This window comes from Crocodylus siamensis, chromosome 3, assembly GCF_052110815.1.
Source record: "Crocodylus siamensis isolate JL-2025a chromosome 3, ASM5211081v1, whole genome shotgun sequence".
NCBI classification, from domain to species: domain Eukaryota; kingdom Metazoa; phylum Chordata; order Crocodylia; family Crocodylidae; genus Crocodylus; species Crocodylus siamensis.
In genome coordinates, this window is record NC_143397.1 from 192,111,008 (window position 1) to 192,136,605 (window position 25,598).

A 25,598-nucleotide genomic window follows, 5' to 3' on the forward strand; every position below is an offset into this window, starting at 1 on the left:
GTCCAGCTCCCCCGTTGCCATGGCAGTCGCCACCGCTGCCGGAAGTGCTCCGCGGTGCGCCCCCCCCCCCCCGGGGAGCGGCGGAAGATGGCGGACGGTGGGCGGCAAGACGAAGAGGCGGCGGCGGCCTCGAGCAGCGGGCGCGGGCCTCGGCCCCGGCCCCGGCCCCCCACGGCCCGCGATCTGCAGGTGCGCCCGGGCTGGGCGGGGGGACGCGCGCCACGGCGCCTCAGCGGCGTCCGGGAGGGGAGCGATGCCGCCTCCCCGCCCCGCCCGGCCCCGCGTCTCTGGCGTCCCTGTGGCTGCGCCCTGCCGGAGCCCTGTTGCGAGCCCGGCGCTTCCCGGGCTCCGGCTGCAACCGAGACCCCGCGGGAAGCGCCGGCTCCCAGTTTTCACGTGGGCTGTGACTCCAGAGCGGCCCGCCCGGCACAGGAAGGAGCTCGGCTTGGGTTTATCCCCTGTATCACCTTTGGGTGCCCAGCGGCATTACCCCCGGCAGGACCTCCAGGCTGCCCTGGGTGAGAACCAGGGTACAGGGGACTCGGGTTGCCTCTCACGGCTGAGGGGACCCTGCATACAGCCTCTGCTTCCCTTTTGGAGGAGGCGAGGGACCTAGGTCTCCCCGGCAGGAGGAACAAGTACTTCCATGCAGAAAATCAACTCTGCACCAGTAGTTTTATGCAGGGTTCAAGTTGCAGGAGAGCTGGGAAGTGAGCCCCCTGTAAGAGACAAGTGCCCTCCTATAAGATTTGAAAATCGTAACCAGGGGCTCTCTGATTTTATTAGGGCATTGTGATAGCCCAATTTTTTTTTGCACCACTTTCCCCCCCCCCCCAAGTTCAAGTGTAATTCAAACGCTGATTCTCTGTTTGCATTCTTTGCAATGTGTCACCAGCTTGTTGGTTAAATACCAGCAGGGATTTTTTGAGCAGGTGTTTTTTTCATTGGCTTCTGAGAGAAGACAACCTTTGGCCCCCTGTGCAGCTCAGTGGCATGCACATGCAATGTGAGCTTGGCCTGGTGACAAATTTGTGACTTTGTTAATAGCCTTCAGTTCTTCACTGCTTTCCTGGAAAATGCCTGGCTCACTGCTGAGATAATTGGAATGCAGCGAGTGCCACGGACCCCACCTGGTAAAGAGCAGATGACGGTGGTCTTATTGCAGTGGTTGCTTTTGTGAACCGAGTAGTACCTGAATTACCGCTGTACGGGGCCTCCGGCAGTGAGCATGATGACATTTTAGCACCATTTGTGTATCTAGAGAAATGTAAAACCGAACTGTGTGTTGGAAAACGAAATCTTAATATTTTTTTTAAACTGAGTATTAATAGTGTATTAATAGTGTTAAATACAGTAACAGATGAGCTATCAAAAATGGCATATTTAGTATGCCTCCCACAGATTCTTTTAAAACTGAATCTGTCAGAGAAAAGGCAGCACCTATGGCTACTCATGAAGAGAACCTTCAATAAAGGGATTGGCAGCCTTGTTTTTTGGGCCTGTGATTTTAATCATGTGCTGAAGATGCATTAAACATAGGATTAAGTACTTTGCTGATTTGGAGCTATGTTTCCTTGTTAGTATTTTATGCAAGAGCTAAAGAAATAAATTCAAAGTTATTCTGCTCGTGAGCTTTATCAGAAGTAAAGTGGCCTCTTGTTTGGCATGAGTACAAAACCTCTTTGTTTATCGTAACCTGTATCAATAACGAATCCTGAACTGATGCTTCTGTATTAAGTCTCAAGTCATTCTGAATCCAAGGTAGTCCTGACATTTTTAAGTACTTCAGACTTGTGTGTTTTCTAATGTGTAACTAAGTGCAAGCTTGTTTATTTTGGAGCACAGAGACACAAAATCAAGAACATCAGTTTACAAATCATTTATTTCTTTCATATTAATGTTGGTTGTCCTATATCACTGAGGTGCACACATTGTATTAGTTATGTTTAATCCTGTGTTCTTTGTGCAGTTTACACTTCTAACGTTAAAGACTTTCTAAAAAAACATTGGTGTTTCTTATAGTTGGCCTTGGCAGGATTGTATCAGGATGAAGTTAAAAGTCAATCATCCCATTCTGACAGACCAACAGCTATCCTGGTCAATAATCCAATAGTACCTGTTCAGAGGTAAGAAGTACTTTGCTTTTCGTTATTATTTATTTATTCAAGTGTTTGTTCATGTGAAATATGAAATATTTGCTTTAGTTCACCAACCTTGCTGTTGTCACAATTTTCTTATATTTGATGTGAAAGAGTAGAATATTATATAGCACAGCTTGTTTAAAAATGCTATTATTATGTAGAGACATGAAGAGTGGATCACTAGAATATGTAAGTTCTTCTTAGGAATATCTTTTAGCACATAATAATTTATCAACTGTTCTTTAAACTGCAAGTATTCCAAACCACTCTGTTAGGTGCAGAAGTATCTGTCTCTCTCTCAATTTCTTGGTGAACTTTTTTTAGGACCAGGAACAATCCACATCTTTTCTATGTTAGGAAACCATGGTGCTTGCATCAATATAAGATGCAGCAAGTTTGGTCATGGAATCCTTTCCAAAAATAAGTCTCAGAAGCTGCCATCTGGCAAATGTCCTCTACGGTTCTTATCAAGACTAAAGAACCTGGATGGACAACCCCTATATGTCTGAAGAAACTGAATATAACTTCCTTTTTTTTTCTTGGATGGAGGCTTTTTAAGGGCATATAGCCAGCAAGAATTTGACTTTCAGTGTTTAGAGTTCACATAACAGAATATTTAGAAACTCTCAGCCTTCTCAAAGGTTTTCTGTGAGAAGGATATTTAGCCTTTTTAGTCTGAAATCGGGCAGAACGCAGGGTAGATTTACACCTAAATCAGAGATGCATAAGCTTTCATAAGTAGCAGCTTACTTCATCAGATGCTGAGAAGTGACTGGAGGAACAAAGCAGAGCTTCTAACTAGAAAGAAGTGGTTAGAATACAAAAATAATCCTGCCACATTTAAAATTAAGTAAAAATAAAAGCAATATAATTTTAATTTATTAATAAATAAATTGTGTTTTCTTTAAAAATATATATTAATCTGGATTTAGTATGGGATAAGAACCAAAATAAGGTTTGTGTAACTCTTCAATTATACCACCTCAAGTAAGGCTATCTGTGTGTATCTCAATAACAAAAACAGGTGTATGCCAACAGAGAGTTTTTGCATTTGGAAAATAGCTTCCATTTGTCCACAGGGTTCTCTGGGGAAAAAAAATGAAATTTGGCACAATGTTGGGCTCTGGAGTAACTGTCTAATTGAGAATACCTGTCCAGGCTGGATAGTTATCTATAGAGATTACTATTAAACATTAGTTGTCAATACTGCTAAATTATAATTCTCACTTCTAAGCAAAGGAAAAACTAGAATAGTATTTTAAATACTTACTTTGGTAAATATGGGCAGACTCCTGCTTTTTATTGGCAACCACATACTGGGACTCTGATCTCTTGGCAGGATGCCTTTTCAAGGATGCCCTTTAATGTAAGGAATTCCTTCTTTAAATATATTTTAGTCCAGGGGTGTCACCTGCAGAGCCATATTATCTGGACTGTGGGGCTCTTGGAGGGTCTGCAAATTCCTAAGTGGGATGTTGCCAGATTCCAGCAACCCAGTGGGGACCTGTGTGTTGGTAATAAAGGGACAAATGATGCTTGCATTAACCCTTGTCACGCCCTGACACTACTTGCCCTGCCACTGGAGGCAAGTCTGGATCCAGCGCACAAGGGTTCCTGTGGTCTGTATATGGCCTGCAATGAGCCCTTTGGGGTCAAGGGATGTATGCCATGCTTTCTCTAGCTGTGAAGCTAAAAGGACTTTGTTATATAAATTAACAGGTTTTCAGCTAATATAGAATCTCAGTTTCACCTCTAAAATCAATTGGAGCTATGGTAGTTTACATGAAAGAAAGACCTGGTCTGTGGACTTTAAACTGATGTAGTGCCTGAGTTACTTGCATTAAAATATTTGAAAATCCATTATCAGAATTTTATTGTCAGTATAAGGCTTTACAATTTTGACTTTTTAAGTATATTTTTGAATATACGTAAACAGAAGGGCAGAGGGGAAACTACTGCTTCTAAGTACTTTTGGGTAGAGACTGGCTATGTTTGTAGTGTTCAGGTTGTGCTCTGAGGATTTATTTAATCTATTTTACATGAAGCAGAAGTCTGGAAAGTCACAAGATGGAAAATATTTGTTGCCATGGATGAATTGTTCACTAATCAGCAACTAATCATGTTTATAATTACATTTTTTATGTATTGGCAGTCTTAAAATTGACTCTTTCAGAAGCTTGAGAAAACCAGAAAGAAGCATGAGTGATGACAAAGAAAACCAAAGGTATGAAGCATAAAAATGTATTCACCTGTAACAGTTGTGAAAAGAATTTTAAAGGTTTTTTTCTTTCATGCATGCATCCCCCCAACCCCCCCACTCCCAACACACATTTTCTTTCTTCATAATGGCTCTGTTCTAATAGAAACTGAAAATGAAAGTATTAACTTTAGATTGTTGTAGCATAGCCACATTTTGCTAATTTAGCTACAGCAGTATAAGGCTGATTTAGGCACCATTGTTTCCATAGGGTCAAGGAAAGAGAAGAGTTAAAGCACTATGTAACTTAAATACATTGACTTTATTACTTTCGTTAATTTGCTTTAACTTTCTTGAGTTCTCCTGTTTTGACAAGTGCAAGTTTCTCTGTAACTCAAATCCTTCTTGATGAATCTGTTTCTCTCTCTGTCACAACTTCTGTCATAGTTTGCCTTCTCACTTCACCTCTTACCTGTGTATTCTTTTTATCTTTAATTATGAGAATCTTTCCTCTGATAACTTAATTGTATTTTTGTGTTCAGCATGCTAAGTTAATATTAAAATTAATTGGATTATTTATATCACCCTTATTTGAAGTTATTTGTCTTAAAATAGTGGAATCATTTTTGTTGTCATAACTAACAGGAGTGAATTAATTTCCACACCTCCTCCCATCTCTTTTTACCCTAAATTGATTCACTTTCTGTTCTACCCTCAAGTAATTAAATCCAAGGAGGGTAGGAAGAATGTTTCTTTTTTTTTAACTTTTTAAAACTAAATCTATTGGATCAGGAATCAAAGCCTTCTAAGCCTGGAAGTTTGTCATATCCATATAAGGAATTTGTATAGCATCCATCTCAGTAGTATTTAAGTGCATTTTAGGCTTAACCACTTAAAGCCTTTTCATACTACTCTCCAACTGGCTTACAACTTTTAATTACAGATAGTTAAGCCAATAAGTAATGTTAAATGATTGTCTTTTCATTAACTAGAAATGAGCTTCCAACAAAAGCAAACCTAGAAGTTTATTTTCTTTTTTTTAACCCAGTGGCGTTCGGTAAAGTTACTGTAGATTCCAAAATGTACTTAATTGTAATAAATATTTTGTTAACAGTGTAGTTATTAGCATTACAAGAAAAATGGATCTTAGACTGACAGGGCCAAATTCTGGCACTGTGCAGATTTTTCTTTATACAGTTGTATAATCACTCTCTAAAGTAGGGGTGGGCAAAATACAGCCTGCAGGCCAGATCCGGCCCACGAGGCCATTCTATCCAGCCTTCAAGGCCCCTAAAAAATTTAGAAAATGAATATATCTCTGTCTTTGTTTCCTGTAAAAAATGTCAGGAACCAGGGGCAGTAGGACCCAGGGGAAGCCCAGCAGGCTCCCACAACAGCAGGGCCCGCCCAGCCTCGCCCCCCACCACCCCCAGCCGTAAGCTCCAGCAGGGGCTTCTGGCCTGGGACCACGTGGCTGCACCGCGCCGGAACCTTGGGGGGAGGGGGCGGGCAGGGAAGCAGCCAGGGAAAAAGCTAAGTATGGGGAAAAGTGGCCCCTTGCCCACCCTGTGGCTCTGCTGCAGCCACTTACAGCCCGCGCAGGGCTGTCCTGAGCAGCCTCACAGGGGCTGCAGGCGGCTGCAGCACGGGGCACCTGGCATGGGGCGGGGAAGGGGCCGCTTTTCCCCCTGCTCAGCACCAGCTTGTAACCCAGCCCCACTGCCAGTCTGGGCCCCACACCGGCTCTGGGTTCAGCTGTCGAGACTGTGCATGGCGGCAGCAGCTGCGGCCTCCCCCCCGCTCGCCGCGCCAGGCAGTGTTTGCTGCTGCTGGCCACCCAGAGCTCGTGTGCTGGGCAGGCCAGAGACGGCAATGGCAAACATTGTCCGGTGCGACAAGCAGGGGTGCATAGCTGCTGCCACCACGGTGCAGCCCCGATGAGCGAGGCTGGAGCCGGCACAGGGCCCAGGCTGGCAGCAGGGGCAGGTTACAAGTTGGTGCTGATCACAGGAAAAGTGGCCTGCCCCATGCTGCAGCCACTCACAGCCTATGTGGGGGTGCCTCTGCCTTCTCAAAACAAAATGAGGGCAGGGATACATGGCAGGATGCCCTTCTTGTGCCTTCTGCCCCCCAGCCCTGCCCTCCAGCACTGACCCTGAGACATTGGTCCCAAGATGGTGACTGGAGGCAGGGCACCTGTCAAGGGGCGAAGCTACCCATGCAGCCCTTGATAGCTTGCCAGAACTGGGTAAGCAGCCCTCCACCTGAAATAATTACCCTCCCCTGCTCTAAAGGCACTAATAAGTTTCCATCTATTTTCTGACAAATCTTAGTGCTTGCACAGGACTTTTCTTTCCATGCAGAATCTACAGAAGATGCATAAATCCATCATGATTTTAGGGCTTCGTTCACTAAAGCAGATTGCTTTGCTTCCTAATTAGAGATCTATTTGTGTTCCATTAGTGGAATGCCTTTGGAACAGCGTGACCTAGAAATACTGAAAAGTGAGAACTCGATGGAACCCTTTTGTACCCAAATTTGGCTCCATTTATTTACTAATTTTTTTTAATTTAAAAAAGTTGAGTTCCCTCATATAAAATGTTGTCACTCATTAATGTTACTGTTTAAAGATTTTACTCAGGTGACTCAGAATATGGCGGACTACAGATTGCTGGGCCTTCTCATAATAAGAAACCTGGTAAAATTGTTAATGAACTTTTCAAAGAAGCAAAAGAACATGGGGCAGTTCCATTGGATGAAGCCACAAGAGCCTCAGGTGATTTCAATAAAGCCAAGGTAAGAATAAAAGAGCAATAGAAGAGGTGTTACTATAATACTAATTTTCTTATATAGTTCCTAGCCAATTGCCCATCAAGAATGATGGGGGTGGGGCGGGTAAGGACAGAGGCCTGCATCCCTTCCCCCACCCCCTATCTCAGGCTGGGGCCAGGGCTGTTCTCCCTCTCCCCCCTGCCACTTTGGGCTGGGGCTGGGGTCTAAGCCGTTCTCTGCCTCCCCCCACTGTTTGGGGCTGGGGCTGGGGCCTGGGCCATTCCCTGCTGCCGCTTTGGGCTGGGGCTGTTCCCCCCCACCTCCACCCTGCTGCTTTGGGCCAGGGCCAGGACCAGGGCCAGGCTGTTTTCCCCCCTCTCCTCCTCCTCCCCCTCCCCGCTGCTTCAGGGTAGAGCCGGGATTGGGGCCATTCCCCACTGCCCCTCCCCTTGCCACTTTGGGCCAGAGCCAGGGTTGCTCCCCACCGCTTCCCCTCCAGCCACTCAGTCCCCACTGTCATGGCGATGCTCCACTGCCTGTCTCTATCTGTGTAGGGCACTCTGGCTGCCAAGACAGCCAGTCAGAGTACAAATAAAGCATTATGGACAGACAGACTTAGGCTTTTATAATATTAGAATGTATAGGTCCTTAAATTAACTGCATCTGATCATAAAAAAATTAATTAAATAAAAGTGCATCTTTAATGAAAATCAGAAGATGTTATAAAGACACTATTGGCTTGTATACACTTAAATCTATTACTCATAATTATAAAGCCAGTAAAGCCAGTTTTAGATTAGTTGTCAGATGTTTTAATTTCCCTGAACTTGGATTATGGTTGATTTATTTTTAATTAAGTTTAATAAAAACCTAATCAATTAGTCTTTTTGCCAAACTAATTGAATTCTACCATTAACGTCTGAAAATGTTCAGTTTTCCCTATTTAACATCTTGTAGTGCAAAAATAGCTTAGCCTTGTTATAATTACTGTGCCTATTTGGCTAATTAAAAGGTGTAAGGAATGTTGTTTTTGCTTCTTTACCACAGAAAAAGAAACATATGTATTCTAATTTATATGCTCTCAGAACTAAATACTTCTATAAACTGTTTTCTGTATCTGCTTAGGTTGTTCTGCATATTTTTAATTCCCTTTCTTTGAAATACTTTTAACAGTCATTTTCTGGTGGCGGATACAGATTGGGTGACTCATCATTTAAGCATTCTGAATACATATATGGTGAAAATCAACATGGTCAAGATGTGAGTAAAAAGCTGAATAGAAGAAAACATTACAGGTAGACAGAGATCTCTGGTTAGCAGTGTTTGAACCTCAAGTTGTCAAACTGTTGCTTTAGTTTTGTTTACAAGCAGTAGTTATAGAACATCATACATATTAAGCATAATTTATTTGAGTCAAAGCATCCGCACATACAAAAATACGTAGATGATGGGGTGTATAAATGTTGGTAGAGAAAAGATTTGTTGGTGAAAGCAGTTGTCAGACTACATCTAGCTTTGTCACAAGAAAGGTTGCATTAATGTGAGTACTTTGTCATAACCTGTAATTATCATAACAAGTCATAAAATGTAATTATATCTGTTATATTTCATGAGAAACAAAAAATGCATTTCATAAACTTGGAAAATACTGTCTAATACCAACTAACCATGTAAGACCCTTGCTAAGGCTCCTGTTTTGCTGGAAAATAACTATTCAGCTGGAATAAGTTTAAGCCCAATTTAGGGTAGGGGAAAAAATACATATATATGTTCTATATGTATGTATGTATGTACCTCTATATATATGATCTAATCTTTCTTTTGTCCATGGGGAATCGAATACTTTCCAAGATAGTGTCCTACCCCCAGGCTATAAAGCCATCCATGTATTGTTCTCTATCTGTCTTACCCACCTGATGCTTTCCCACCTGACAAGGAATATTTAAATAGCCTGTGGTGCCAGATGATGACAGTTAGACAGATAGTGACTAGGAGGTTGGGGGAGGTGGGAAATCATGTAGATCAGATAGACTCTTTGTCTAACTCAGTAGGGATTAGAACCATTCCCCCCACCTTCCAAGCAAGTATCCTAGCCACTATACTAGAGTATTACTCATTCTCTGGTTTCTGGGAGGTCAGAGACTTTGGTTCAGAACACTTTAGGAATAACTGCAAATTGAACACAAGTATCCTATGCCCTAATCACTGGGCAACTGGATACAGGCTGGGGAGACCAGCCTTGAGTTCCTTCTTCTCAGCTATTCTGTGAATGTGACTCCTTGTTTCCTATTATTTTTATGAGGTATGTCAAAAATAAAGTGCCAGAATGAATTATTCTGATATACTTTGTCCATTTAATTTCAGCCGAAATTATCCACCAAGTTTCATCCCAAGATCTCAAATAATTTAGCCTCCCTGAAATGGCATTTTTTATTAATTGATTTAATGAAAAGCTGTAATCCATAATATTTGTTTATTGTATGCCAGTTGCTGTATCAAGTGTACTGAGTTTTTCTTTCACTATCAAACTTGCAAATGATCTGCACTATGAGAATAAGACAGGTTCCTCGATACTAGTGCTTAAAACCAATAATAAAAGGTTCCAATACCAGGGTTGATTTTCAGCCTCAGCTGTGAAAGCCTTATGGTTGCCTTGCACAACTGTGACTGAATCAAAAGAATTACTTATTACATTCCACTCAAAATGGAAAACAAAACTTGGAGTGCTTCTCTAGCAGCAATACTAAAAAGAGAAGAGAGAAGAAAATTAAAAACTATTTTGACACTGAAGAAACCTGTTAGGGCTCTGAATACAATAAAAATAGTAAAATTCACTTTGACATCAGTAGAGCTACATTAAAATTAGAACATATTTTTTTCTATTGGTATCCTTCAAGTTTTGGCCTAGGTCCCCTCCTCTGCAGAGCTGTAGATAGCCTCACATGACTTCAGTTATTACCTCTATGCAAATTACTTCACAGATCAGCTTCTGTGTTCCTAATCTTCATTCGTCTGTTCCCCACTTCTGATATGCTTAGTTTACCTTCTTGAATGCTCCAATACTGTCTCATTTTCTCTATAAATAAATGAATTTTGCCTTTTCTTTTTCTTTTTTGTACAAGGGATGATTTTACTTTTTCCCATCTCCTAAGCTTGCAAACTGCATAGAGTTTTGAATTTCTTCTCTTTCTTTGTTACATTTCAAGAGAATGTGGTGCTAGTATAAAGTGAGGACGAAGACAGGGCAAGGTGGTACCTTAGAGACTAACTCATTCAGAGAGTCATAAGCATCAAATACTGATGAAAGCTTTTGCTTTTCTGTATGAATTAGATTTTAAGATGTCACTTTCATGTGCCTTCTTCCATTATAGAGAGAGTAGTAGTTAGCTGTGTTAGACTGAAGGTAGGCAGAAAGCTGGGCAGGGTGGCATATTATATACTAACTTATTCACAGAGTCATGAGCTGTTGTAGACTACATCTTAGTTTGTCAGATGCTTTGAATGGATTTGCAGTGTTATGAAACAGAAGGGAATAAAGTCATTTAATTACAAAGTATAGGGAAAGTGGCAGAAAACAAAGAGGTATTTCTGAGAGAGATAAAGGTGAGCTGAAGGGATAAACAAAGCAGTTAACCCCTGTGTCTTTTAATGAGTTTTAAAAGCTAGAAAAAGAACCTAGAGTCTCTACTGAGCACACATTTAACACAGTCCTGCCTGTGGGTGATTGCTTGTTCTACAACTTCATATTTAAGAATAGCTCCTCTGAAGTGATAGAATCAGAGAAAATTAGGATTAGAAGGGACCTCAGGAGGTCATCTAGTTCAACCTCCTGCTCAAAGCAGGACCATCTGCAAATAGATCATTCCAGCCAGGGCTTTGTCTAGTGGGGCCTTTAAAATCTCCAAGGATGGAGATTCCACCACCTCTTTAGGTAACCTGTTTCAGTGCTTTCCCACCCTCCTAGTGAGAGGTTTCCCTAATATCCAGTCTAAATCTCCCTTGCCATTCCTCCTTATTCTGTCATCTGTCACCACTGAGAACAGTCTAGATACATCTTTGTAAGCCCCCTTCAGGTAGTTGAAGGCTGCTATCAAATTCATCTTCAGTCTTCTCCTCTGCAGACTAAATAAGCCCAGTTCCCTCAACTTCTCCTCAGAAGTCATGTTACCCACGCCCTAACTCTTTGCATTTTCCTCCGCTGGACTGTCTCTAACTTGTCCACATCCTTTTTCTAGTGGGGGGCCCAAAACTGGAAACAGTACTCCAGATGTGGCCTCACCAGTGCAGAAAAGGGAATAACTGCTTCCGTAGATGTACTAGCAATACTCCTACTAATGCAGCCCAGTACGCTGTTACCCTTCTTGGCAACAAGAGCACACTGCTGACTCTCATATCCACCTTATTGTCTACTGTATCTCCCAGGTCCTTTTCTGCAGAGCTGCTGCTTAGCCAGTTGGTCCCAAGCCCATAGTGATGCATGGGTTTCTTCCATCCTAAGTGCAGGACTTTGCACTTGTCCTTATTGAACCTCATGAGATTTCTTTTAGCTTAATCCTTCAATTTGTCTATGTCACTCCGAATCCTAGCCCTATCCTCCAGTGTATCTACAACTTCCCCCATCTTGGTGTCATCAACAAATTCGCTGAGTGTGCAATCCATCCCATCTTCCAGATGACGGTATTGAACAAAATTGGCTCTAGGACTGACCCCTGGGGCATTCTACTTGATACCAGCTGCCAGCTATACATGGAGCCACTTATTACTACCCATTCAGCATGACAGTCCAGCCAGGTTCCTTTCCACCTTGTAGTTCGTTAATCCAACCCATACTTCCTCAGCTTGCTTGCAAGAATGCTGTGGGAGATGGTATCAAAAGACTTGCTGAAGTTAAGGTAGATCATGTCTACTGTTTTCCCTGCATCCACAGAGCCAGTTATCTCATAGAAGGCAATCAGGTTGACCAGGCTTGACTTGCCCTTGGTGACTGTTCTGACCTTTCCTGATCACTTTCTTTTCCTCTGAGTGCTCAGAAATGGATTCCATGATTTTTCTGGGGATTGTGGTGAATCTGATCGATCTGTAGTTACTTGGATCCTCCTCCTACCCTTTCTTAAAGATGGGCACTATATTTGTCCTTTTCCAATTGTCTGGGACCTCCCCCAATCACTGCAAGTTTTCAAAGATAACAGCCAGCGGCTCTGTAATCACATCAGCCAACTCCTTAAGCACCCTCAGATGCATTTGTTTGCATCTGGCCCCATGAACTTCTACACATCCAGCTTTTCTAAATAGTCCCTAACCTGTTCTTTCACCACTGTTGGCTGGTCACCTCCCCGAACTGTGTTGCCTAATGCAGTAGTCTGGGAGCTGACCTTTCCTGTGAAGACTGAGGTGAAAAAGGCATTGAGTACTTCAGTCTTTTCCTCCTCATCTGTCACTGTGTTGCCTTCCCCACTCAGTAAGGGACCCATGCTTTCCCTGACCAGCCACTTGTTGCTAATATACTTGAGAAACACTTCTTGTTACCCTTCATGTCCCTTGTTATCTGCAATTCCAATTGCACTTTGGCCTTCCTGATTCCATCTTTGCATGCCTGAGCAATACTTATACTCCTCCCTAAGCCAACAGTCATCTCTCCAAGCTTCCACTTCCTGTAAGCTTCCATTTTGTGGTTAAGCTCACCAAAGCAGTCTCTGCTAAGCCAAGCTGGTCACTTGCCACAGTTGCAATTCTTCCTGCACATTGGCATGGTTTGTTCCCTCAGTAAGGTTTTTTTAAAATACAACCAGCTCACCTGAACTCATTTTCCCCCTCAACCTAGTTTCCAAGGGGATCCTGACCAACAGGTCCCTGAGGGAGTCAAAATCTACTTTTATGAAGTTTAGGGGCCATACTCCGCTGCTCTTCTTTCTTCCTTTTGTTAGGATCATCTCGTGGTTACTGCTGCCCAAGTTGCTATCCACTTCCACATCCCACAGCAATTCTTCCCTGTTTGTGAGCAGCAGGTCAAGAAGAGCTTGGCCCCTAGTTAGTTTCTCTTGCACCAGGAAGTTGTCCCAGCGCTCTCCAAAAACTTCCTAGAATTCTTCTGCACTACTGTATTGCCATCCCAGCAGATGTCAAGGTGATTGAAATCCCCCATGAGAACCAGGGCCTGTGATCTGGAAACTTCTACTAGTTGTCTGAAAAAAAGTCTCATCTACCTCATCCTCCTAGTCTGGTGGTCTATAGCAAACACCCACTACAACATCACCCTTGTTGCTTTCCCCTCTGATCATTGATGAAATGTCCAAGGAGCTATGGAGTTCTTGTTTGAAATTCACTAGGAACAATATTCACTATCTTGAAAGCAGTAACACTACCCACCGAGTCTAGCATATATTTTCTGTCTGTGTTTGTTTTATCTAGTAACTGTCATTGACAAAAGAATCAAGAGTTATTGTAAATATTGATGGTGCCAATCAGTCTCACATCTTGTTGCCACAGAGTTTATCATTTCAATTGCAGCCCCAGTGCTGATGTTAGTAAGAGAGACTGACCCATTTTGAAAATTGAATGTAGTTTTCATTTCCCTTCTCCCTCTCACCCTGTGGAACCACCTCTGTGGTCCTTTGGAGATTTTGTTGCCCCTCTGTTGTAATATTTGACTACAAAATACATTTTTAGAGTCAGTGTATTAGCCTATCTCTTTCTCTCTCTGTAATATATGTAGATATATATAGAGGGAGAGATCTACATACACACAGTGTTTCAGATTTAGTTCTTTACTATGATTTGTCTTTGTTTAATAGGTTCAAATATTGCTAAAACTTTGGAGGAATGGTTTCAGTTTAGATGATGGAGAGCTGCGATCCTATGCAGACCCAACAAATGCTCAGTTTCTTGAGTCTGTTAAAAGGGGGTAAGTTGTAAAAGTGGTTATTTTTCTAAGTGTATATTATCAGTGGAAGGGAGAGAGAGAATATGGCCCCTTGGGGCTGTATGGCCACTCTGCTTTAGTCTCCCTATGTCTTCTGGGTTGTGTCCACTATAGATCTATCTTGGCCCTGTAACCAAGTCACTACAAGATTCAGACCCCACCCAGGGTCACAGTTTCTTAATCAAGACGCTACGGAAACACAAAATAAATGACTAGTGATCTTTAACCCTCTTTCAGAAGATAACTATTGAGTATTAAAATAAATAATAATGGTATGGAAAATGACATTGGATTGACTGATGTTGCGTCAGAGATATAATATAATTCACATGCATAGAGTATATTTTGTCAAAGGGACCTCTTCAAAATGGATCATGAGGTATTAACAACTTGATATTTATAATGGTGTATGCTGTACATTTTCTTAATTTTCTGTGTCCTTCATTGTTTTTAAAGGAGGTAAATCAACAGTATGGAACTGTTCTATACAGCAGTTTCCTAAATTATGGGGCATGCTCCCAGGGGAGGCAGTGAAGGTTCCTAGGGGAGACAGGTAGTCAACTTCCTGCTTCACACACACTTGCACCCCCTTGTACTTCAGTCACTATTGCTGCTTCTATCGTGCTCCCTGTACAGCTGCTGCCACTGTACATGGTGTCAAGAGCAAGCAGTAGCATCAGCTGAAGTAGGGGGCATGAGAGTATCAGTGGTGAATGAAGCAATGGTTGTAACTGAAGTATAGGGGATTCAACAGTGTTCACCTTTCTTACAGTGGGGCAGAAACCCACAAGGTTTGGGAAATGCTGTCATAGGGGGACTATTCCATTTATTATGATAGAGTAGCAGTGAGAAATTCCTGCAACAGTTCAGAAGTCTATGTGTTAGTGAACATTATCTGACACAATAATGGCTCTACATACTATTCAGTGGAGGTTACTTTACATGTAGAAATATGTTCCAGGCGGGAATAACCACATGGCATTGTGCTTGTGGCTTCTGCTGGTACATATCTTTACATCTTACAAAATAAAATGTATACCAATTTTGTGTAGTTCAATTTTTTTTGGCCTAGTTCTTTAAAAGAAAACTCTAGCCATTTTACTTATCTCTAATATTTTTCAAAATGTGAGGTACTTATGTTTTTTGTAAACTGATGTCATGTAACTATTGACTTTGGACACTGATTTTCTTGCTGAATTTGTGCTGAACAGCATACAATTGGATTAAAGGAAATCTCTACGGTGTAATAGGGTAAACACTTTACTTTCCTTGTTTTAGGAGGGCCATATTAAAACAAGATAGGGTCAGAGAACCTTTTCATGCTTCCAGGACATACTCACAGGGCCACACCAAGCTGTTTACACTGCATATGTTCTGTCACACACATGGCATGTGATTGGGCAAGGCTTATTCATCAGCAGTGAGTCAGTCTCACTCAGAACTTAGTGCAGACAGACCCTTAGGTTATATCTACATGGTATCCTGAACAGGAATATTCACACTGATTCACATGAGCCAAACTCAGTGAAGCTGTACCAAGGTATCCTCCATGCATGCTCCAAGAGTTTAAGAATACGTAGGTGGAATGAGCCAGGCTAGGAATGCAGCATTGACTCACCTTACAGAGTTCAGTCCCCTTGCATGGTAAAAAAAAATCCATTACTTAAAACTACTGAGGAAATGCAAACAAGTGAATCTTCAGCCCAGTTGGTCTCAGTATTCCATTTTCTTTCTCTCAAGTTAGTCCCGTTTCAATGTCCTTTCCTAAAGCTGATGTCTTTTGGTGGTATCTTTTCTTGAACCAACTGTAGTTAGGAGCTGTGTTAGATGAGCTCTTGAGCCTAAAGGCTGCTTAGAGACATGGGGGAAAAATGGTGCTTTTAAGCTCAGCATGCCCCTTCAAGCACAGTGCGTGTCCAAAAGAGGCATTGCATTAGTTGGACTTGGCTCACCCATCCTCTGTATAGGTTGAACACTTCAGCAGGGGGTTTTGCTACTTTTATCTAAAGCTGATTCAATCAGCTTTAGATAAAAGTGCCCAAAAACCCTGCTGAAAAGACCGACATATACAGACACTGCAGAGCTGGGTTGAACTAAAACACTGCCTTTTCCAGTAAAGCACCAGGTTTTGTTTTTTTCATGTCTGTCAGTGGCCGAAATGCCCTTCTTTAGATTTTCTTCAGCTCCATAATTAACACCTGCATGTTCTTTAACAACTTTGTGGCTGGTGCAAGATTTGCATAGCCACAGGGGTATATATTTGACTGTATCTTTTCCCCTCCACCTTTGTATATTGATTGTCATCTAAGATTATAGACTCCTTGAGGTAGGATTTTGTACATAGGTGTGCACAGATTCATGTAATAGGACTGTCATATCAACTGAGGTCTCTGGATTGCTACTGTAATATCTTTATCAAATACAATATTTTTATCACCTAATCCAGTTTAAGTGAAAGAATCCCTCTAAAGGACAGTAATAAACAAGGAAAATAGCCTGTTGGAGGTATTTCAAAAAGTGCTTGACTAGTAGAAAAAATATAAAAAATTTGGCCTCCTAACTAGAGTAATTATTCTTAGATATGATTTCTGCATACCTTGATTGTATTTTAAGTTCTCAAATAGTACACAAGAATGTCAAAGTACTGTCAATCTGTATTTTTTTCATTCACTATTTTCATTATTGCACCCAGGATGCCAACACATGGCTTAATGCTGCTCCTCATTAATTCTTTTTTTTGTCTGAAGTCTTATTTTTATCTGTGGCTTCTGAAAGAAGTAGGTATATGCATTAAGTGGGTTCCTTTACACTTTGATACAAATGTGGCAGTCATCTCAGCTCCTTATTAAAATATTGCTTATCCTTTTTTTGTTGATTAGTATTGTAGTGGCCTACTATTCTGTAATTGGGACTTTCTGCTGTGTGCTTTAAGAACCATTTATTTTTGAAATTAAGAGAGATTCCTGTGGAGCTTCAGCGATTGGTCCATGGTGGCCAAGTTAATTTGGATATGGAAGATCACCAAGAGCAAGAATATGTAAAGCCTAGATTGAAATTCAAAGCTTTCAGCGGAGAAGGACAAAAACTTGGAAGGTAAAATACTGTTGTTTTATTCTGTCATGTACGTAAGTACTTATTTCAGTAAAAGAGTAAGGAAGGAGTGAGAATAGCCTAAAAAGACATTTTCTAGAAGGTTTTCCATGGTGTTAATTTTAATCAAAGTAGCAATGACTTGTGGAAAAGCCTGTTCAACAACTAACAAAAGCAATGAAATAGTAAGCTAACCTTCCAATATGTCTCAGCCCTGACTGAGAAGAACCACAATTAAATCTGAAAGGGCTGTACATAAAATGTTAATGATCATGAGTTTCTTGTCAAGCTGAGACTGTGTTTTGCTTTAAAGAAAGGCACAAACTTTGTAGGGGCTAGATTAAGACTGCCAGTTCCTTTTATACAAGGTCCCTTATGACTGTCAATACTTGGTCTGTATTTCATTTTGTGTATAAATGGAAATATGCCATCACTAGTTTCCTAAGCCTTTCCTTTTCACTTTTTTAGGTATGAACATTCCATAGTCTGATACTTGCTTAAGTTGCTAGTGAAATATCTGAATGATAACAACTAAAGTGTGTGTTAACTGAAATGTCAGCAGAAAGAGGGTTGTATTATCATGACTGAACAAGTAACACTTATTTATAGGTAACAGCCCAGCTATATGAGTGGCAAATAGTATCCTTAATCAGAAAAGGAATTAGTAATAGTAGTTTATTGAGAGTGTTCACCAAAAAATACAAAAAAATGAGCAAAGCAATAACAATGATATCTAATAAAATAACAATGTATGTATAATTTATGATTGTGGCTAAAAGCATACAATAAGGTTATTCATTCTACCAGTTAACATAAAATTAAAACAGAGTATAGTGTATGATGATATAAAAGCAAAGATTATATGAAGCAATGGACAGTAAAGCAACAGATGAAAATTCGGTTTCATTTTGGTCCTCATTCTTTGTGAAAATAATGCAAATACACAGAAGGAGTATGGAACAGGCTTCAAAGTATTAGAAAGAAGCCAGATTTTTTTCTTCATTAGCTTAGTATTTAAAATTCACCATTAATAGAGCGATCCATTTTCATCTTATTTCTTCAAAAAACAGACAAGACCACAAATAATGATTTAAGTTATCCATCTTATTCTTCCCAAAAGAGCATCTGCCCATAGGAGATGCAGATCTCATTAGAGTACATCTCAATCTACTAATGGCCTTACATTGTTTGTGGTGTTGCACCACAGACAATTAAGTTCTAGGTTAAAGCAGTGTTTCATTAACCTTAAAGGGGAAGTTCAAGGCAGTCTCACTGCCAGCATATCCATTTGCATGCTTGTTTTAAATAGTGGTTCAGTGTCTCTCAATACACTTCCCAAGCCGTTTGTCTGGAGGACAATCTAGATGTCATTTAACCATCCAAACGGGTTATTTGGCAAAGGAGAGGATAAAAAATGTACTTCTGAGGGTATCTGGTACATTTAAAAGATCTAGTTTTCATTCGGCAGTTTAGACTTCTTAATCAAGCTAAAGTGTTTACATTTATCAGTCTGTTTTTTGAGCACATGAGTTCCCCCATCACAGAATTAGTTACAGATAAAAGCTGTAACTAAAGAAATAATTAGAAACCTTTTCAGTTTTTTGGTGGACCATAGGGTCAGTACCCCAGAGTTGTGTTCTGTACAGTAAAATGGACTTCACCTTAGATTATAGAGCTTGAGTGCTTCCAGAACCCCTCTTCTGCCCATCTTGTTGTAAAAAGATAAAATTCCTCCCAAGTCTTGTTTTCTCTAGTCTTTACATTTTCAGTGTGTTCATTCCAGATCTTATTTATGCAAAAGTAGGTCCCAAGGCATTTTAATCTCTGGTTTTATCTTCTGTAAAAATCAAAATATTTTCCAACTTTCATTCCCAAGAACAAATGCCTTGTTTTTCACTGTGTTGATTTCCAAGATATTTGAGGTAAAATATTGGTGAAGAGTGTCTAACGGTGTTTGGAGGTCTGTTTGGGATAGTGACATTATTAATGTGTCATCTCCATAAAGTAAGAGAGGGTTATGGTCATCCAGACTAATGGATATGTGGAATTGATTCCCTGTTAGCAACTGTTTTAGATCAAGAATAAATTTAAAAGTGGTGAGGCAAGCAAGCATCCTTTTTGTATCCATGTCTTCATTGGAAAACTATTGGACAAGGCACCACCAATCCCATAAGACACCCTAGATGCTGTTTTTGAATAGTAATTAATGATTCATTGTAAGAGAGCTTTATCCATTGCTGTTATTGCCAGTTTCTTACATAATTTTAATCAGTCTGTGGAATCAAAAGTTCTCTTGAGAGCTTGGTATAATGGTATAATAATTAAAGATACCCTACCTCTCTAGAGTAGGGAATATAATGACAGTTGAAGGCCTCAGTTGCCACTGATAATCATCTTACACACATGCCTGTGGACTGAAGGTATAAACCAGGTGCCGGAGGACTGGAAGAGGGCCACTGTGGTCCCCATCTTTAAAAAAGGGAGGAGGGAGGACCTGGGCAACTATAGGCCCATTAGTCTTACTTCAATCCTGGGAAAGCTCTTTGAGAAGATTATCAAGGAGCACATCTGTGATGAGCCAGCAGCAGGGATGATGCTCAAGGACAACCAGCATGGTTTCATTAGAGGCAGGTCCCGTCAGACTAACCTGATTGCCTTCTATGATCAGGTCACAAAATCACTGGATGCAGGTGTCACAGTGGATGTAGCCTTTCTGGTTGTCAGGAAGGCCTTTGACACTGTCTCCCACCTCATTCTCATTAAAAAGCTAAGTGATTACGGCATTGATGCCTACACAGTCAGATGGATTGCAGGTTGGCTGAGGGGTCGCACTCAGAGAGTGGTGGTGGATGGGTCATTTTCGACCTGGAGGGAAGTGGGCCGTCGGGTCCCCCAGGGCTCGGTCCTTGGGCCTGCACTATTCAGTTTCTTTATTAGCGACTTGGATGATGGGATGAAGAGCAGCCTGTTTAAATTCACAGACAACACCAAGATTTGGGGTGAGGTGGGCACGCTAGAGGGGAAGGACAGATTACAGCAGGACCTGGACAGGTTACAGGGGTGGGCAAATGAAAATAGGATGGGATTCAATATTGACAAGTGCAGGATGCTACACTTGGGCAGTAGCAACCAGCAGCATACCTATAGGCTGGGGAACTCCCTTCTCAAAATCACGGTGGCAGAAAGAGATCTTGGAGTCATTATTGACTCCAAGATGAACATGGGCTGACAATGCGAGAACACGGTCAGTAGGGCTTAACCATACCTTGTCCTGCATCCACAGATGCATCACAAGCAGGGCCAAGGAGGTGATCCTCTCCCTCTATATGACACTGGTTAGGCTGCAGTTGGAGTACTGCATCCAATTCTGGGTGCCGCACTTCAGGAGGGATGTGGACAGCATTGAGAGGGTCCAAAGGAGGGCCACTCATATGATCTGGGGACAGCAAGGCAGACCCTATGAGGAGAAGCTGTGGGACCTTAACCTGTTCAGCCTTCACAAGAGAAGACTGAGGGGGGACCTGGTGGCCATCTATAAACTTACTGAGGGGACCAGCAGGGTTTGGGAGAGACCTTGTTCCCCCAAGCGCCTCCCGGAGTAACGAGGAATAACGGCCGTAAGTTGCTAGAGAATAGGTTTAGACTAGACATTAGAAGGCACTACTTCACAGTCAGGGTGGCTAGGCTCTGGAACCAACTTCCAAGGGAAGTGGTGATGGCTCCTACCCTGGGGATCTTTAAGAGGAGGCTCGATGTTTACCTTGCTGCGGTCATCTGAGCCCAGTTTTCTCTCCTGCCCACAGCAGGGGGTCAGACTAGAAGATCTACAAAGTTCCTTCTGAACCTGCATCTATGTATCTAGATCCTAAAGAGAAGAATTTAAAATACACTCTAGCCATCTACTAGCAGTACTCATTAAAATTTGATGGTAGACCTCCCTTGATTCTTATTAATGGTTATTTTCTAGCATTCTCATGAAGGCTATGTACAGATGATGTCTTTTTACCTTTTTAGATGCTAAATAGTGCAACACCAGGCAATGGTTCATGAAGGAATAGGCTTCTCTAAAGCCAACCAGCTCTTCTCCCAAAACATTAAATTCAGAAATCCATTGCCTGAAGATGAAAAATTAAGTATCTTCCAGGTATTTTGGCAGGAATATACTAATGGGGAAATATGATAAAGGATGTCTTATCACCATTTTAAAAAATTGGGACTAGTATATTTTCATTCTAATTCTTTGGATGAATGCCTTCTAAAATAATTATGTAAAAAATTTTTGTCAGTATTGGACACCACCAGTCAATGAATTCCTTGAAGATTTCTGGGGCAAGAAAAGGTCAAGGGGGTGAACTGATGGGCCGTCACTGTTGCATAACAGTGATGGAAGTCCTAGATTAAAACTCTGGAATGGGATCCCAAGGGAGGTAGTGCTCTCCTCTACCCTGTGGATCTTCAAGAGGAGGTTAAGTAGGCCTCTGGCTGGGGTCATCTGAACCCAGCACTCTTTCCTACCTATGCAGGAGGTCGGACTCGATGATCTATTGAGGTCCCTTCCGACCCTAACATCTATGAATCTATGAATCTAAAAAAAAAAACAGTGGGTTTTTAATTGGTGGGTTTTTAATTGCGTCAATTAAAACCCACCGTTTCAATTTAGGGAGTACTGAACCATCACCATGTGTACAAGTGGTTGCTGAATCCATTTTCAGTGTTTTCTGCCCCATCTTCTGAGATAATATCACTGCCAAATTCAAAACCTAAACATGTTATGTATATAACTATATAGCACTAGGAAGATGCATAAAATCGTATGTTATAGTGGTTGGGTCCAATTTGCCAATGTGTATGGTGGATAATCATTTATGTTATCTCCAAATGTGACACTAAAGATAAAAATTTAAAATCAAGCATATGTTGTTTTAGTCTTGAATATTAACATATGCAACGTGTGTGTGTGTAAATATAACAAATACATGTTCTTTCAGTAACGTCTGTTTTCAATCTCAGCCTTACGCCTGAAATAGTCAGTACACCTTCTTCCCCAGAAGAAGAGATGAAGTCTATACTTAATGCTGCTGTTCTGATCAATGACACCGTGCCAACAACTAAAATACAAATTAGGTTAGCAGATGGAAGCCGTTTGATTCAAAGGTTCAATCAGACACACAGGTAAACTAATGGCATGGGTGTAATTAATCACACTTTTTCTGTAAGATTGTGTTTACTATAATAGAAAATAAATTAAAAATGTAAGTAGGATATAAAAAGGCAAAAATGATAGTAACTAAGGTAAAATGTGTAAGGATGTTATATAATCATAAATGTTAAAGGAAGAGGCATCATAAGGCAAAAGGACCTTTTTGGAAGTAATCATAATAAAAAATACAGACATTAAAAAACTTATTACAAGTAATTCATACTGCTTGGTAACTATCAGTCTGTAATTCCTTCAGGTTGGGTATTAGGCTGGATGCAGAGCTTTTCTGCTGATTGATCCTCTCCTAAATATAGGCAGATATTTAGTGTTTACTTAAAATTCTTATTCTGTTAGATGTCTCAGTAGACTACAAACTGGTTTAAGCCATTGATAGAGGTTGTGTCAGACAGTTATTTATCTGCCCCAAAACAATGGAGTCTGCACAACTCCCCAGAGTTATGTTTGTATTTGCTGTCCTATGTGTAGGTGAGAATTTGAGAGGTCATCTAAGACCACTTGAGCTATGCCATTAATGTACAAATTTGCAGTACTGTCTTTATTTTAGAAGATCTAAATAATACAGACTTTCTTTTCCTCCCACTGCTGCTTAAGAGCTGGTTAAGTTTGTGATGTTGGTAGCCAGAGCACAGTCCTCCAGCATCCTAGGGTGCTTTGCTTCTGTTTCCTCCCCCCTGAGAAATATTGTGGCTGCCCTGTGTATTGTTGCCATTTTGTCTCTGGGCAGACTAAGGGAGTCTGCAGAGCATGCTGAGATGTGTGCACAGGTTCTCCTTGGCTGCACAACCTCAGCACTAACCTCTGTTCTTCAATGGCTCGGTATTTGAATGTCTGTCTAATCATGCAAACTCAACCATTGACTGAACTACTCTGTAAGTAAGACTGTTGAATGAAGAAATTAACAGTGAAAAATAAAGTGAGCTTAGTGTGTTTCTTTTTGTAACCTTTATTCCTGCTATATAAGTATACCAGCTACAGGCCGCCTCATATTTTTTTTCAATCCTTGTATTAAGGAAGCCAAGAAACCCTAAATTATCCTCCTAGTCTTCTGAAGAATTTAAAACCAACATGCACATATGATTCTTGCAGAATTTGAACATCATAAAGATTTTTCACTCATACTCTATTGTTCTGTTCTTTCAACAGAATTAAGGATATTCGTGATTTTATTATCCAGTCTCGCCCTGAATTTACAACGGCTGACTTTGTTCTTGTCACTACATTTCCAAATAAAGAGCTAACAGATGAAAGTCTGACACTGCAAGAAGCAGATATACTTAACACTGTGATTCTTCAACAACTAAAGTAATCCTGCAACTATCAAAAGAGCATTTTTGGGAATGCATAACATGCCATGGTTTCATACAAGGAAGTTTACAGCAAAAGAAAAAAGAGAGAACATATCAAGTCAACGTTTTCTTTCACTTGCACAGATCAGATGCGTTTTCACTGCTGTTCTGTCTTCCAGCTCTAGTGTATCTAAATTTGATTTTAGAGTGATTTCCCCGCCCCCCCCCACAAAAAAATCTTATCAGAATTTTTACAATTTTAAACTTGGCTATCTTCAGTTGATATATTCAAAAACACGGCAAGAACTAATAAACTACTTGAGAAACTCAGATATCACTTTATTCTTGGATTTTTGTAGGGGAAGGTGCAGTTTTTTTGAGGGGGGCAGTGTCTTTTTTCACACACTTAGTAAGACTTGCACTGAGGAAACATTTTATGCTGCATTGACGAACAGCCATTCAAGAACTTAACCAGTAGGTTGAGAGATGTTTACCTTCCTTACCATATTGATTTTAAAATGTCTATTTGTAGGCTAAGAGATGTTTTGTGTCATAATATGATTTTAAAATATTTTCTTTGTGGTGGTTCAGTGGTGTGATATGATTAATTGCATAAAATATCCTAAAATGTATTTTCTGTATAATGTCCTTGCTGATGTGAATGAATTGGTAACACACAATGCAAACCTCAGTTATTGCTGAATATATATAGATATTGTTTTAACTTATTCCAGTTGTACTTCTTGTGTTTAAAAGGAGTTAAGTATGGTTTATCACCTAAAAGCAGATGAAAAAGTATGAAATACTATGAGAGATAGGAATGGTAAAACTACTGGGTTCTAATTTTTCAAAAGAATTAGCCTTATGGTCACATTTAAACTTGGATATGCAAGTTACTTCTGTACAGATGTATGTTTCTACATACAAAAGATTAGATATGTACACAAATGCTTATTTTTGTGTACAAACAAAAGATTTGTTTATGCAATCACTTACATGCGAACCCATAGATACGTAATTGCTTGAACTGGACATCAGGTCATCTTTGAAGTTTTGGCCAAAATAGCATTACGGTTTTGTAATACTGCTGTTCAACTTTTGTTATTCTCACTGGAAGCTTTAGAATTAAACCCTGTGTATCTGAAAATATATATTTTCATAAAGCTCCATCCTGCATGTGTATGCCAGTAAAAATCCTTTTTTTCCCCCTTGGGAAGTAGACTACTGTGCTTTCATAGTATGCCAATTTAATATTTGTGGCTTTGTATCAAAAGGGAGGATCAAACTTAAGTGGGCTAGGGAGGTATCTCACATATCAGTATGTATGAAGTCTTCTCATTCCTGAAAGCATCAGGTTTTTTTGCCATGCTTACTCTTGATCAGTATAATTCAATTAAAATTCTTACCTCAGAAAAGTTGACATTTTCAACTATACATAATATTCAAAATGCAGTCCTATTTGAGGTCAAGTAGATGTTTTGTAAAATAAATATCTGCATGGTACAAATAATCATAGTCCATCTTGTGTGTTAATAAAGAACATGTTTTAAGCTAAAAGGGTCACAGCCAGCTTTTTATTGTGACAAATCAATCATTGTGCATCCTGACGGCCATACACTGGTAATCCAGGAGAAAATAATATTTAAAATGTGTATTTGATAAATACTAAAGCTTGGTATGTTCTCTCTCAAAACTAGAAGTGGCTTATGTCAGTGTTCTGGTATGAGTCCGAACCAATCCAAAATTTGGGTTTGTTTTGATTCAGGATTTAGCTTCAGGTTTATCCCTAATTTGTACAATATGCATTAAATATTTATTTAATTTAATATTAAACAAAGTTATTTTAAAAGGTTATTTTATTCAAAGAAAAATAACTATGCAATCATTACTTCTCCGTTCCATGCATCCAGTGAACTTCTAATGTAAGTGTATTCTTCAGCAATTTGGGAAAAAGTCTTTGAGATTCAAGATT

The 25,598-nt window shown here is 40.4% G+C and overlaps 1 protein-coding gene across 2 annotated transcripts; it reads left to right on the forward strand.

The window, feature by feature from the left end:
* UBXN2B (UBX domain protein 2B) lies at positions 1 to 25,299 on the forward strand. Of its 2 annotated transcripts, XM_090040027.1 has the most exons (9): positions 6 to 189; positions 2,023 to 2,126; positions 4,294 to 4,365; positions 6,969 to 7,134; positions 8,284 to 8,370; positions 13,902 to 14,011; positions 16,985 to 17,122; positions 22,130 to 22,291; positions 23,484 to 25,293. In XM_090040027.1, exons 1-9 carry the CDS (start codon positions 88 to 90, stop codon positions 23,644 to 23,646), a joined length of 1,104 nt encoding a protein of 367 aa, XP_089896153.1. In that variant the 5' UTR covers positions 6 to 87; the 3' UTR covers positions 23,647 to 25,293. The 2 variants fall into 2 exon arrangements, with proteins under 2 accessions (XP_089896154.1, XP_089896153.1); XM_090040028.1 differs by lacking the exon at positions 22,130 to 22,291 and having other exon boundaries at positions 1 to 189; positions 23,484 to 25,299.
* The last annotated feature ends 299 nt before the right edge of the window (positions 25,300 to 25,598 follow it).

What these genes read in the sequence shown, in the direction of transcription:
- UBXN2B (XM_090040027.1), top strand. Translation starts at nt 88, where the DNA reads ATGGCGGACGGTGGGCGGCAAGACGAAGAGGCGGCGGCGGCCTCGAGC. An exon ending in AAAATCAACATGGTCAAGAT is followed by an intron (nt 8,371 to 13,901) that starts GTGAGTAAAAAG and finishes TTTGTTTAATAG; the next exon opens with GTTCAAATATTGCTAAAACT. An exon ending in AGGTTCAATCAGACACACAG is followed by an intron (nt 22,292 to 23,483) that starts GTAAACTAATGG and finishes TTCTTTCAACAG; the next exon opens with AATTAAGGATATTCGTGATT.